Source organism: Urocampus carinirostris, chromosome 2 (genome assembly GCF_059441175.1).
Source record: "Urocampus carinirostris isolate Australia breed hairy pipefish chromosome 2, RoL_Ucar_1.0, whole genome shotgun sequence".
Classification (NCBI taxonomy): domain Eukaryota; kingdom Metazoa; phylum Chordata; class Actinopteri; order Syngnathiformes; family Syngnathidae; genus Urocampus; species Urocampus carinirostris.
Window position 1 is genome coordinate 2,453,912 of NC_142350.1, and position 15,214 is coordinate 2,469,125.

The 15,214-nt window shown below is 39.4% G+C and overlaps 1 protein-coding gene across 1 annotated transcript in view; it reads right to left on the reverse strand.

Moving 5' to 3' along the window:
• Positions 1–2,341: 2,341 nt before the first annotated feature.
• The window catches only part of mcm3ap (minichromosome maintenance complex component 3 associated protein), a 43,493-nt gene continuing 30,620 nt past the window's right edge, over positions 2,342–15,214 (reverse strand). Inside the window, exons 24-28 of the mRNA XM_088328324.1 lie at positions 12,076–12,336; positions 8,910–9,039; positions 8,193–8,369; positions 4,457–4,598; positions 2,342–2,617 (exon numbers count right to left, since the gene is read on the reverse strand). Coding sequence (XP_088184450.1) covers positions 2,459–2,617; positions 4,457–4,598; positions 8,193–8,369; positions 8,910–9,039; positions 12,076–12,336 — 869 coding nt within the window. The 3' untranslated portion in view covers positions 2,342–2,458. The remainder of the gene's footprint in view (positions 2,618–4,456; positions 4,599–8,192; positions 8,370–8,909; positions 9,040–12,075; positions 12,337–15,214) is intronic.

Here is a 15,214-nt window from a genome sequence, read left to right on the forward strand (position 1 = left end):
CTCTTTTTCTCATTCTTTTTTTCTTTCTCTTTCTTAATGTTTCATTTCTTTCTCCCTTTTTCTGATTTTCTCTCTCTTACTCTTTCTCTCTTACACTCATTTTCTCTCCTTTTTTACTTTCTTTTTCCCATTTTTGACTTCAGATTTTTCTCTTTCTTTTTTTCTTCTTTTGTCTCTATCTCTCACTCTCTCTATCTCTCACTGTCTTTCTTTCTTCCACAATTTCTTTTTCCCTTCTTTTTACATTTACCATTTATTTTTCTCTTCTTATTTTTACAATGGGCACCAAAAGTTGTTTGATTTGTAGTACCGTATTTATTAATGCCCCCAATAAGCAGGTCGGCGCCTTGCATTGGCTGCATGGCCGCTATTGCTGTGTGAGTGTGTTAATGGGTAAGTGTGAAGCACATTGTAAAGCACTTTGGGAGGTCTTCATTGACTTGAAAAGCGCTATAGAAATGCAGACCATTTACCATTTATTTAACAGAATCCGTCACTATGGGCAGCCCTGGCGGAGTCCAACTTTCCAGTACCCCCCAAATAAACCTTGCCAGGGAGGCCGAGAAGAGTGATTCCCCTGTAGCTCGAACACAGTCTCCTGTCACCCTTCTTAAAAAGGGGGACCAGCACCCCAGTCTGCCAGTCCAAAAGTAATGTCCCTGATTTACACGTGATGTGATTAGATGTATTCAGATTGGATAGACGTTTGCATTTGGATTAGAAATTTAGATATGGACTAAAGATAGATTTAGAAGTTTGGATTAGATTTAGTTGTTAAACTCAGATTTAGATTACATAGATTTAGAAGTATAGATTACATTTAGATAGATTAGAAATTTTAAATTCGATTTAGATTTGATTTATATTTGGAAGTTTAGATTTGATTTAGATTAAAAAAATTGGATGAGCTTTAGATTTGTTAGAATAAAATAGATTAGATTTAGGAGATTAGATTTAGATTGGAAATTTAGATTAAATGTTTATTTTCATATATTTATTTTGGATTTGGCTGGATTAGGTTAGAAATTTAGATTAAACAAGATTTAGATTACCTTAGGTAGATTTTGATTAAAATTGATTCAGATTATATGTAGATTAGACAGAAGTATAGATACATTAGATTTAGATTAGATGGATTGGATTTAGATAACTCTCTTTACTCACAATGTACCACTCTGTTGGCTAGGGTTCGTCTACCACGTGCTCACTATTTGCACTTTAATTATGGAAGAAAATCTTTGATAAAGTCCACATAAGATAGTCACAAAGGAATTCCAAACTGATAAGCAAGTATTTGCCAACATTCCCTAAATGATTCTTTTTTTTTTCTAAAATTTACCTGCTGGTAGTAGTAAACACGGGCCAAAACCAAGATTAGATACGTTTTAGTTGACACCGGTAAAGACATTTTACAATCTGGCTCACTCATGAAAGAGAAACCACATTGCTTTGAATAAATTCCCTTTTTAATCATATTTTCTTTTTTGTGTTTCGTTTTAGTTTTCTCTTTAGCTATTTTCTTTTCTCTTTTTATGGTTTTTCCTTCTTTACTGTTGACCCTATTTTTCATTGTCTTGCTTCTCTTTTATTTTATTTTCCCCTCCAAATTTTTCTAGCTTTTATTTCCTCTTTTTTGGTTCTCTTTTTTATAGTTTTTTCATGTTTACCCTCTACTTTCCCCCTATTTTTGTTTCTATTCTTGTACACCCCTTTTTTCTTTTTTCTTGCTTTTTTTCCCTTTCCCCTTGTTTTGCTTTCCTTTTGAAAATTTGCTTTTCCCCCCTTATTCTTCTTTTTCTTGCTCTTTTCTCTTTTTATGTGTTACCTTTTCCCCTCTGTTTCAAATTTTTTCTTTTTTACTTATTCTTTCTCCATTTCTTTTCTGTTATTTTCTTTTTGTTTTCCTTTTTCCTTCCTTTTTATTGTTTTCCTCCTCTAGTTTTTGTTTTCATTCCCAAAAAGCTGGGCAAAAAAGAAGACAAGGTGCTAATTTTTTGGTCATCGTAGTTTGTATCCTTCAAGCAGCTTTTTAGCTCTCGTTTTTCAGTAACATCTAGCTATCAAACAGACAGACAAAAATAGGAAAAGATAGAAAAAAAATAAGGAAAATGACAGTCAATGAAAAAAAATGGTAAAAAAATAAGGGAAAAAATGAAGGAACAAAAAAGAAAAAAGAGGAAAAGAGGAAAAAAAAAACAAATAAAAATAAGATAAAACATTTAGAAGGAAAAAGGAAAAAAAATAATCAGAAGAGAAAAAAAAACACACTGTTCCTTTGTGTATGTCCACTCTGCCCCCAATGTCACCACATGATTCTGTTCATGTCATTGTTTTGGCTATACCCAATGAAAACAATCTTTGTCTTTTTATTGACTTCTTGCTAAAAAAGAAAGTTGCAATCCAAACAACGTAAAAGATTAATTAAAATAGATTCAAAACGAGTTAAAAACAAAAAAGTTCAGTCTTCAACGATGCTCATCATGTTGGCCATTTTGAGTCTGCAGGCTAATTCTTCTTCTTGACTAGCTTGGATTTGGCGCCGGAGGTCTGAAAGTCGCTCAGTCAGGGACAATCGGGTCTGGGACCCCTCCTTGTTTGCTTTCAGTGGTTCCAGGTTCTGGCAGTCCCGGGAAAAAGAAACAAATATATTATTGTTCTCATTTAGAACTTTTCACAATTGTTTTGTTGAGGACATGTCGTGCAGAAGATGTGATGGCAAACTTTATTCTGTTTTTAATATTAGATAAATTATCATGTTTGGTTGAGTTACCCTCAAGGCCACCCAGACAAGAGATTAGTTTGGTGACCCTTAAGGCTAATCAAAGAGGGGATTGTTAGATAAAGGACTAAAGCTATCAGGCTATGTACTTGCTGTGACTTGTCTTTGCTTAGCGCATTCTTATCAATAAGCGCTCTTGAATACATTATCCAGTTTGAATCCATTCAGACCATTAGGTCACACATCAGCACGGCAAGCGAAGTGAAAGTGTTGATATTGTTTTTGTTTGGGACCTAAGTATGCATATTTTATATATATATATATTAGGGTGGTCCTTATTTTTCGACTTTTAAAATTTCATGCTCTGACCCCTTGAATATGTTCCAATATTTACAAAACGTAATTAGGCAAAGTTTCATCAAAATCAAAGGATATTTAGAGGTCGCTCAAGGCCTCTGAAATTTTGGTATGAAAAATAAGGATTTTTCGCACATTATATCAGACCTAGTGTACAAAGTTACTTGTAACTTTTCTTGTGTTACAATTATAAGCAATGGACTGAAATTGGATGTTCTAAAACGCCGTACACATAGGGTTAAGATTTCCGTTTTTTCTCGAAAATTGCCAAAATTTTACCATTTTGGGAAATTTCAAAGTCGTTGAGCTACCTCTAAATATTATCCAAATTGTTCAAAATTGCACACAGTGTGTTTTTATCGATATAAGAACATATGCGGGGGGTCAGAGCCCAATATTTCAAAAAAAAAATTTCGACCCCCATTAAGGACCACCCTAATATATATATATATATATATATATATATATATATATATATATATATAAAATGTAAGGGCAGCACATCGGCACAGTGGTTAGCGCTTGTGCGGCACAGTTCTGAGGTCATGAAATCGAACCTCATATGTGGAGTTTGCATGTTCTCCCCGTGCTTGCGTAGGTTTCCTCCAGGCACTCCGGTTTCCTCCCACATTCCAAAAACATACATGTTAGGTTAATTGGCACGTTCAAATTGTCCCCAAGTGTGAATTGTGCCCTGCGACCAGTTGAGGGTGTCCCCTGCCCACTGCCCGAGGATGGCTGGGATGGACTCCAGCACCCCCGCGACCCAACTGAGTATAAGCGGTGCAGATAATGGATGGATGGATGAATATTACATATATATATATATATATATATATATATTACATATACATATAATATGTGTGTGTATTTGTTTGTCTGCCTGACCACCCAATAAAAGGGTAAGGAGTTTAAATATGACCTCCAGAATGACTTTGAATAAGACCATTATTGGTCACTAGCATTCAGGTAGGTTACCCAAGTTGTGAAAAATCCCCCCCAAAAAGAACACGGCACCTTCGGTTTTCCCCAAAACACATTCCACTCTCCCAGAACAGAACAATATCAACGTCATCTTCTACAGACAGTCAGGTAGGTTACTCTAAATGTGAACAACGCCCCCAAAGCTGACTCAGCACTTTTTTACTTGACTGAGCATTTTCTTCCAGAGAGACATTCCACTCTCCCAGAGCAGAATGGCATTAACTATGACCACCACCTTTCATAAGTAGCTTTATTAAGTAGTCAGGTAGGTTGCCCTAAATGTGAAAAACAGGGAATGGAATTCTTTTATCCGAGAGCTCCTCTCTTTGTTCAAAATCCATTGATGTCTCCTGTCTTTATTTTGAGTGTCTACTGAAGTTTAAACTTAACACAAACCTTTGTGTCCAGACGGTTAGCTAAAGCGCTATGCTTGGGCAAAACCGGCATGGAGAGCAAGATGGAGGACGGGATCAGGAGTGGCGCTGAGCAATCGGCACCATTGCCTCCTTCTAACCAATGCAGAAGCTGCTGTGTGCTCCTGCACACACATAAACAATAGCAACTTTTGCATTATCACACTGAAAGGAATTACCGTAAATTCAGGACTACGAGCATCTACTATTTTAAACACTGCGGCTTTAAATACGGTGAAGATTATTCTTTAATTTCCGTAGTTGCTTCAAAAATGGTCAACAATGTCAAACAACGAACATCCCCCCTGACTAAAAACGATCCCAAAATAACAAGAAATCTTAAAACACATAAAAAAAAACAACCAGTAAAATGACAAAATAAAAAATGGAAAAACACATGGAACCAAAAACTGACCAAAAAAGAATGACTAGAAAATACCAAAAAAACAACAACAACTAATCGATCATAAAACGCTCACAAAATGACCAATAAAAGGCCAAAAGCACGACCCCCCAAAAAACGGTCCAAAATTTAGACAAAAAAAAAGTACTAACCAACAAAACAAACCACAAAAAAAATGACCAATAACGTGACCAAAAACACTACTAAAACGACTCTGCCCTCGAAAAAAACAAAAACGATTTTGATCAAAGATCAAGATCAAAGATCAAAGCGGCGCTGCCACGAGTGGCTGCCTTTTCCAGCAGCTGCCCTGTTGTTTTATTGTTTCGGTGTTTTTTCTTCCCGTTTTGAAAACTACACTATGGATTACTTCTATCCTATGGACATGGGTTTTAACGCACAAGAAATGCGTGCCCTTAAGAATTCTCGTGCCGGCGTGATGAAGGGGCCCATCGTGGAGGGAAAGCCGGAGCTAGCGAAGCGGCTAGCGGCGTTATAAGTCTTTGGTACCATCCGTAATCATGGTAAATGCGAACTCACGACCAAATAAGATCATCGAGTGCTTTTGGAAAACATCGAAGCGCACAGGGAGCGCAGTTGCTGTGTTTTGCGGAAACGTGGCTCACGTTTAGCATTCCGGACGCTAACGTGTAGCCACCCGGAGCTACCCGGAGCAATCCGGCTTCAACGCCGCTAAACAGAGACACGAAAGCCGGGGGGAATCGGAGAGAAGGCGGACGGACTTGCTAACACGAGGTGGTGTATCCCTGGATTTTCGCAAAGAAAAGTTCTCCATCTGCCGCAGGGATGTCGAATTTTTGGACTGGCGCGACGTCATCCACTTCGCTACAAGCACCCCTCGGGCATCATGTTCATATGTTAATAAACAACAGGGTAGACTGCTGGAAGTGTGAATTTCCCTACGGGGATGAATAAAGTATCTATCTATCTGTCATATTTCTTTAATATTTTTTTTAGCATTACTGTTGTATTTTTGTGGTATTTCCAATGTGTTTTTGTTGTTGTATATCTGTAACATTCTTGGGAGAATTACAACAGTATTTTTGTATTATTTCCATGGAATTGTTTTTGTTGTTTATCTGTTAAATTTTTGTAGTATTACTGTAGTATTTTTTTAGTATTCATGGTAATTTTTCCGTTACACATCTGTAATATTTTTGAAGTATTTCTGTCATAATTCTGCAGTAGTTCTGTAGTATTTACATGGTATTTTTTTGTATATTTGTAATATTTCTGTAGATTTTAATAGAATTTTTGTAGTATTTCCCTGGTCATTTTTTGTATAACTTTAATATTTTTCTAGTATCTCTGTTTTTTATTTTCGTAAAATATTTGTAGTATTTTTGTCGTATTAAGGTAGGATTTTTGTAATATTTCCCTAGTAGTATTTTCAATAGTACTGTAGTATTTTTGTTGTATTTCTTTAGTACCGTATTTTCCGCACTATAGTGCACACCGGGTTATAGGGCGCACCCCGAAAAAATGGTTTTTGGTCCTATTTTAGACATACATAAGACGCACCGGATTATAAGGCGCTACAATGGGAACGTGGACAAAACAGTCAGATAGTTCAGTCAAACTTATTACCCCCTTAACATTCCCAAAGCTCGCAAAGAAGCAAATACGTGTCGTAGACACGTGCGGATGCGGTGTCCGTACAATGTCACTCAAAAAAAATATCATTCGGAAGGTTAAAGTCTTGGGATTCAAGAAATGCCAACCATTCCTTAGTTTCTATTTTCTTTTTCGCGTGCAACTTTACTGTGCATATGACAATAAACACTTGGAATTGAGTTTAATTTAAAAATAGACACTCCATTCCATCCATTATCTGCACCGCTTATCACAGAAACATCGAGTTCAGTCTGAAACAAGATACTGGGAAAATATATAGCCAGGGTAGCTCACCGAAGTCGTTGTGTTCAATAATAATGTGCAGCCATGGTCCTCTTATATCCGTGAGTTAAGTAAATCCAGGAGAATAAAATATTTACAAATACAGAATAGTAAAAAAATGCTTTCTGTATGCCGTCAAACCACGTGCTATACGCATTCATCTTTTTCGGCCAATTGCAGGCTTTGTTTTGCCGCTTCAGCCAATGCCAGCCAGTAAATAATAATAATAATAATAATAATAATTTCCTTGTATTGTCATTCTGTGTAACAATGTACACAGAACGAAATGTCGATTGCACCTGACCCGTTGTAGCGAGCCGATGCAGCCGCAGCCAACAAAGGGCGCCGCCGACCACTTTAAATGATAAAAAGGATCCGCCCCTTAACCTCCGAATAACTTTAGCCAATAGTGATCGATTCAACTGATGATTGAGACATCTTTTTCGGCCAATTGCAGGCTTTGTTTTACAGTTTTAGCCAATGCCAGCCTGTAAATGATAAAAAGGATCCGCCCCTTGACCTCCGAATAACTTTAGCCAATAGTGATCGATTCAACTGATGATTGACACATCTTTTTCGGCCAATTGCAGGCTTTGTTTTACAGTTCAAGCCAATGCCAGCCTGTAAATGATAAAAAGGATCCGCCCCTTGACCTCCGAATAACTTTAGCCAATAGTGATCGATTCAAATGATGATTGACACATTGGTTAGCCAATGAAACGCCGGTAAATAAATCCCAGCATTCACCGCGGACTACTTGGCGTTCGGGGGAAAATCTAGTCGGCGGCTGCAAGTTAGTTTGAAGACTTTGCGATTTAATATTGATCCATAAATAAGGCGCACTGTATTATAAGGCGCATGGTCAGCTTTTGAAAAAAATTAAGACTTTTAGGTGCGCCTTATAGTGCGGAAAATACGGTATGTTTGTAATATCATTTTAGTTGTATTTTCGTTGTATTTCTGGAATAATATTTATATAATAATATTTTGGTACTAAGTATAACAGAATTAGTATTTTATTTATTTTTCATTTTCAGAAAGAAAGCCAAATAATAAGTACTAGATTTAGTATTATAAGTATTATATAAGTAAGATAAGTATTTTTGTCCGATTACTTTAGTAGTACTCTTCTTGTAGACACACAAAGAGATAACGTGGGCAAATTTGGCAAGAAAAAACTTTTTTGATAGAAGTAGTCTATTTACTATTATATATACTGTTGTTATGTTTTGACCGTACTGGTTTAACGAGCCGGATGAAAGAGCCTGACGGGCCACATGTGGCCCGCTGGCCCTTGTGTGCCCACAAGCTAATGCAATCAAGTCCGTTACCAAGGAAATCAAATCATGAAGACGACTCCTAAGGTGCGCTCTGCAGTCTGGAATTTCGGGTATTCTACCTTTTACTCTCTGCTTTTTCCTCCTCTAAAGTTCGAAGGAGCTTGTGGCTGAGGGCCTCAACTTTTGTCGAGGCCCCCGAGATGTTGCCTGCCGCTTCCAGGGACCCAGAGGTGCTCACAGACAAATACTGGTTGATTGACAGGTAGCTGGTTGAATTCCACAAAGGAGAACTTGCACTTTGAGAAAGGAGAAAAAGACACAAGGGGATTTTATTTTGGCGGGGGCACTTTTGGGGAAAAAAGAAAAAGAAAATAAAACAAAAATGGGAAAATTATTTTAAAAATGGGGGGGAGGGAAAAGAGAAAAGAAAAAAAAGAAAGGAATTAAGAAAAATAAGGAAAGAGAAAGATATTGGGAAAAAGAAAAAAAATAGGCTAAAAGGAAAACACTGAAAAAAGGAAGGAAAGGGGAAAAAGAAAGAAAAACAAAAGAAAAGGGAAAAAAAAGAAAGAAAAAGAAAAAATAGAGGAAAGAAAGCAAGTAAAAGGGAAAAAAAAGGGAAACAAATTTAGGCAAATACGAAGAAGGAAAAATTGAGCTTTTTTTACTATGAGGAGGCACTAAATAAAACACACAGTCCCTTTAAAAATCACCTCACTCTCTCATTTTTATTAAATGACATTCTTACCGTTATGAGCTGCTATATAATTCAAACTGTCTCTTTCATGTTGATAATTTAATTAAATAATGTCTGTATCACTTTCCAAGTTTGTTACCCTTTGCGTTCTCGCTGCTTCTCTCTATGAGTCATCCTGACGGCCTCTTCCCATTCGTCAGGCGGTTGGAAGCTCTCCTGTGATTGGCTGAAAATGTAAACCAAAATCTCGCCACCTTCCGTCACTGCATCTGGTAAAAGACAGTTAGAAGACAATTAAATGTTAAAATATAATAGGAAATACATTGTAGTAAAAATATGATTATATAAATCATTTAAGCAGTGGAAAATAATTATTTTAAATTGCAAAAAACGATGTTTAACTTGATTTAAATTTTGTTTACGTTTTTGGGGAAAACAACAAAACATCCCATTAAAATGAAATGAAATACGATCGTTGAACCGAAATTAACCAAACTTATTAATTACTTATTAATCAACTAAGCATGCCTTTTTCGAAGACAGAAAAAGAGGGGGTAAATGGAAAGAAAGAAATTTAAAAAAAAGGAAAAGAAAAAAAATAGTAAAAGAACCAAACAGAAAATAAAAAAGGGAAAGATAAGTAAAAAGAAAATAGAAAAAATAAAACAAGATAAAGGAGAGGAAAAGGGGGAAAGATAAAGGAAAACAATGAGAAAAATAAGAATGAAGAAAAGGGGGAAAAAAATAAAGAAAAATGAAGAAAATGGAAAAAATGAAGAAAAAAGGAAGACAAATAAACAAGAAAAGAATAATTAAAAAGGAAAGAAAAACGGGAATAAAAAGAAAAAGGGAAATAATTAGGAAAAAATGAAGAGAATGGAAAAAAGAAAGATGAAGAAAACGGGGAAGAAAAAAAACAAGGGAAAAAAATTAAAAGGGGACAGAAGAAGGAAAACAGGTAAAAAAAAAAGCTTCAAATGTCTGAGCATCTAAAAATTAATGGGTCAAAAAGGCCAGTTACAAATGGTTCAGAGTCCTGTACGACCTTCAAGATCTGAATGTTACCTTTGCGCATGCGCAGTTTGAGAAGTGCATACCAAAATTAGTCGTTCATCACACCCATGGTCCAGGAATGTCTATAAATTCCAATCTCATCATAGGTCCGTTTCTTTTAGAATCTTCTCGTGTGAACATGAGGATTCAGAGTGACGAGATTATCTGGTGGTCGTGCGGGACTCATAGAACTGTAGTTAGTTATGTAACTTTTGTTCTATTTGGTCCTTCTCGATCGTCAAGCACTAAATGACTAATAAAAGTCACAAGGAACCCCAGAAACAAATCTCATTGAGAAGTCTCGGCTGGACCAAAGACTCCGCCAAGCGGTGTGGGAGAGGCCACATCAGCGCTATAGAATCTGGCAAAAGTGTGAAAGGCGACAACCCAAGAAGTACCACGCCCCTGGCCGAACAGCAGTGCACCCCTAAAGACAAGGGGTGGCCACGGGCAGCATAATACACAGTCCCCACAATCCGGCAGGACAAAAACCACCAAGACGAAACAGAAACCCCAGGCAAGTTACCATAACAAACAAAAGTCGACTGGACAAACGAAAACTCACTGTGGCGGGATAGAGCATGGGGCACAAGAGCTCCACCCTGGCCCCATCATCACCCAGTGGAGAGTTGCAACACGCAAGTTGCAGCAGCTCGCCACCGCCAGAAAGCGCCTCAGGGACGAAGGCGACATAAGGCCACAACGAGACCCCAGCATCGTCCGAGTGCCACCGCGGACAAGTGGGGCCAACCGACAAGGCATGAAGCTCACCAACGTGCTCAGCGCAAGCTAAGGCCAGGTAGAGCGCAGCCAAACAGGAAACCTACTGGAGGCCTGCCTCAGTAAGTAGCACAAAGGGAGGTTGACAGGCCATCCAACACCAGCCGGAGAACCCAAGATGGAACGCAAGAGCAGCACGGGGACGAAGCTGCCGTGTGGCCGTGAGGAAGAAATATACCAGGCCATGGCCCCCCACAGAGACAACATAAACCCAGGCGTGTCGAGCAGAAACAGCTGCCACCTACATTCTCATGGTAGACTGAGCCCAGGTCCCATTGAGGAGGAACCGCAGGAAACTCAAAAAGGCAGGCACAGAGCAGGATGGCAAGTTCTGAACGCGACCCCTACATCGCGCTGCAAAAAACTTCCATCTGTTGTCGTACTGCAGGAGAGCAAGTGGCGCGCTTGAATCAAGAATTATGTGCTTGACCTCAATGGCAGCCACTAAACGCAGAGCAAGGGCCCCCCTCAGAGGCCAAACACATAAATGGAGGCGGCATGGTTTGGCACGCAAAACCAGCCTCCCTCAACAAGACAACAGACCCTACCTGTAAAGGAGAGACCATGGAACACCTAAGCACAGCCTGCGCAGAAGGGGAAACCACAGTCTAAAGGAAGCGATCGATCAGCAACAGTGTGCAGCCCTCCTAAAGAACCCTCTGGAGCGCTGACTAAATGAGAGGTCGCGGTGGAAAGGCGTATCGAAGACATGGTGACCAGGGATGCGCCAGCGCATCACGGCTCGCAGGACAGTCCATCTCCATTAGCGAGGAACCACTTATGACAGTTGGTCGCCACCCTGGAGGCAGACAGCAGACTGTACCTGTGGGGAAAGATGGGGACCACCCACGGGCCTAGAGTGCTGCCGGCAGAAATTTCCGGCAGCCAGCCCAAAAATCCTCAAACCCTGGTCCTCCGGCTACTGTCAATGAAAAAATGCCCCAGCTCGATGGAAAAACGTGAGGCTGGGCGCCCCGAAAACACAAATGCAGGCTAAATGGGAAATACCAAAAAAGTGGCAGGGGCCATAGCAAGAACGCAAGGCCTGTGGAGAATAAACAAACACATGGACGCAAACGCCACACATGCAAATAAACAACCGTATACCTCAAAACAAGGTTGAGACAACCAAGGGTAGCACGCCAAAGCGGCGGCAGGCAACAAACCCTACGAAACCGATGGAGGGCGAAAACACGCAGCTCCAACCCAACAGGTACAAGGCCACCAGCAGCAGGGAAGGCAAAAGTCCAAATCTCCAAGCAAAAGAGAGCGCTATGCAATTGCCTAAAACAGGAGATGAAAGGAAATATACCTGTGGTGAGACTGAAATTTATACACATTCCTGAACCACAGATATGATTAATGACTAATTTTAGTATGCATTTCTCGAACTGCTCATGCGTGAAGGTAACTCTCAGTGCTTGAAGCACTGCCTCTGACGGCTGTGAGGGACGAATTTGACCATTTCCCACCTTGACAGACAGGCCTTCCAGGCAAGCGCCAATCTCGAAGTTTGTGCTCAATGCAGAGGTTCAGCACCTCCAGCCAAGGGATGTCATGGTAATGGGCGTCATCCTCAGAGTTCAAGCTTTCTGCCTTCAAAGTTCTACTTTTGATTTTCACTCGCTCCAGAAGATTGTCCAATCGGGACGTGAGCAGGGGCCGATTGATCCTCGTTGATTGGATCTGATCGGCAAAGCCATAGATGTACGAGAACAACTCCGACCAGGTGGCTGCAGGGAAAAAGTGCAACATTTACTTTAGTGTTTTCCAAGCAATGGGCTGCAGGAAATTGCCTAATTTATTTTGAAAAAAAAAAAAAAAAGCATGCAAATATTTAGTAGCTTTGCTTCATTTCAGTCGAGAAATGTAATATTGATTCATATCAGTAGGTGGCAGCACATTACTGTTTTTCTTTTTTTTTTTTTACAAATTCTCTGCCCATGAGGTAGTGCCAGCAAATATATTAAAAGAAAAGAAACAAAAAAAATAAATCAATGTCAAAACTGTGCACATAATTTTGCTGACTTTTACTATAAAATAAAAAGAAAAAAAGATAGTAAAGAATGTGCCGCTAGCAGATTATTTTTGTTATTTTTAAACAATAAAACAGGATATAAATTAAGTTTAACTAGAAAAACTGCTAAACTAATGCCCTGCTCTCTGGTCTCCCGCAAAAAGAAAACAAGCAATTAGTTGGCTGAAAATTGCTTTACAGAGATACTTTCATTTGGTTTTTAATGTGTTTACCTTTACCTTCGGGTCAAGTCAGGCTTAAAATGTCAATTATTATATTCGGGTTCGGGCCGAGCTTCCCTCTCGCTGACTTCTTCTTAAATGTATCAACCAGTCATTTGTGCTATCTTTCTTTTTCTCTGTGGAGGATCCGAGCAGCGCAAGGGGCACGCTCGTCCGCGATGTCGGACACCGTAGTGGGTGAGCAGCAGGGGGGGGGGCAGAGTCAGCAAAAAGTGTTCCGTCCTCCTCCCGAGTCCTCACAAGTAAAATGTGTAATTTAAGACTCACTTAGGGTTCGGTCGCTCAAATCAAGTTCATTGGTCGGTCTTGGGCTGGTTCAGGATTTTATGCCCGCGGGCCAGGTCGGGCAGGATATTTTAGGCCCAATCTCACCACCTCCCTGGAGTGCCGTGTCTAATCTCGTTGCAAAGAATGTTCACTACGTTGTTATCAATGACAATTAAGATCATTCCAAACCATTCAATTGCCCATTAAATTCCATAGACGCAGAGCTTGACACCCTGACCCGAGTGGTTGACTTAACTTCTAATAAATACAAACGGATGACAATGACATGACCTGCGATTTTATAAATGTATAACAAGATGGTAGCCCTTCGCACCAATCAGTATCAAAAAGTAGTTTGACGTTTTGCTATAGTCCATTCCATTGACCATTCCAGACTATCCCATTGCATTCCAGACCAGGGGTGCTCATTACATCGAAAGTGATCTACTGGTGGACCCCAAAAGTAGTACTGGTAGATCATGGAAAAGTGTGTCTAGTGTTTTGTATTTTTTGGGACACGCTGCCATCTATTGGTCAAATGTAACTTCTTAGCAGTACAGTGTTTGTTATTATTTCTTTCCATTATCATTGGCCTAAAAAAAGACACTTTATAATTTGACTGTTGTTTTTTGAGTAAACATTTGATTTGTTTGAGCTTACTTTGAGAAATATTGTCAGCATTTAATTACACAAACTAGGGGTCTATTTTTCAATGCAGACTGCCCTTGACTCTTCAATCATTTTAGTTAGTTTTTAGTTTAGTTAAAGAATGTAAATACAATCCTCAAAGAACTAAAAAATAATTAGATGTTTTGCATTTTTCTTTGGAGGTAGCTCATTTTGACTATCTCAATCTTTGAAGCGGTCATATGCTAAAAAGTGTGAGCACGCCCTCCATAGACCATACCATAGACCAGGGGTCTCCAACGTGGTGCGTCCGAATGACAACAGAACTTCTAGCAGACCTGTTCTGAAAATTGCTGGGTCATTGTAATTGTCAAAAAAATTTGTTTTGTTGTTGTTGACTTATTCGATTTGTCCCTACTTCCAAAAATCAACCTGGTAACAACCCAGTAATATCATGAAGCCCCTGCCATAGACCATTCCATATTCTAGAGGCGGCAGTAGCTCAGGAGGTAGAGCGATCGTTTTAGGATTAAGGGATCCCAGTTCGAATCCCGGCTTGTCCGTGTTACATGTCGAAGTGTCCTTGGGTAAGACACTGAACCCCCAATACCCCCAATAAGCAGGTTAGAGCCTTACACGGCTGCACAGATCACGGCCGCTATTGGGAAATGTGAAGCACACTGTAAAGCGCTTTGGGAAGTCATTGACTTGAAAAGCGCTATAGAAATGCAGATCATTTCATTATAATTCATGTGTTTGTTACTTCCAGTCTCGATTATTGTAATGTACTACTCTCCAGTCTCCCGAAGTCCAAAATCGAGAGTCTGCAGCTGGTAAAAAATGCTGCAGGGAGGCTTTAAATTAAGACAAGAAAGTTTGATCACATTATCCCAATTTTAGCTAACCTCCATTGGCTCCCTGTTAACTTAAGATCTGATTTTAAGGTTCTGTTGGTAGTATACAAAATAATGCATGGACTTGCTCTCTCATATCTTTCGGATTTAATTTCCCCCTATGTTCCGGTCCGGAGCCTTCACTCTGAAACTGCTGCTCTTTTAATGATCCCAAGAGCCAAGAAGAGAACAGCAGGTTCGAGAGCGTTCTCCATTCAGGCCTCTGTGTTGTGGAATGCTCTGCCCCCTGAGATTCGATATGCAACCTCAGTAATTCTGTTTAAATCTAGGCTTAAAGCACACTTCTATTCTGTAGTTTATGAATGACCTGTATTTCCTGTTGACAATATCTGTGTATTATTTGTTATTGCAACATCCGTTGCAACCTGGTCATCCTAGAAGGGGATTTACCTCATGTGTGGTCCCTTCTCAAGGTTTCTTCATTTTTGTCATGTTGAGGTTTCTGAGTTTTTCCTTGCCCCCATGTAGGTTTTAGATCAGGGGATGGTGTAATAATAGTCTGAAGTTTTCAATAATCTGCGGTCCGTGGAGCCCTTTGAGAATC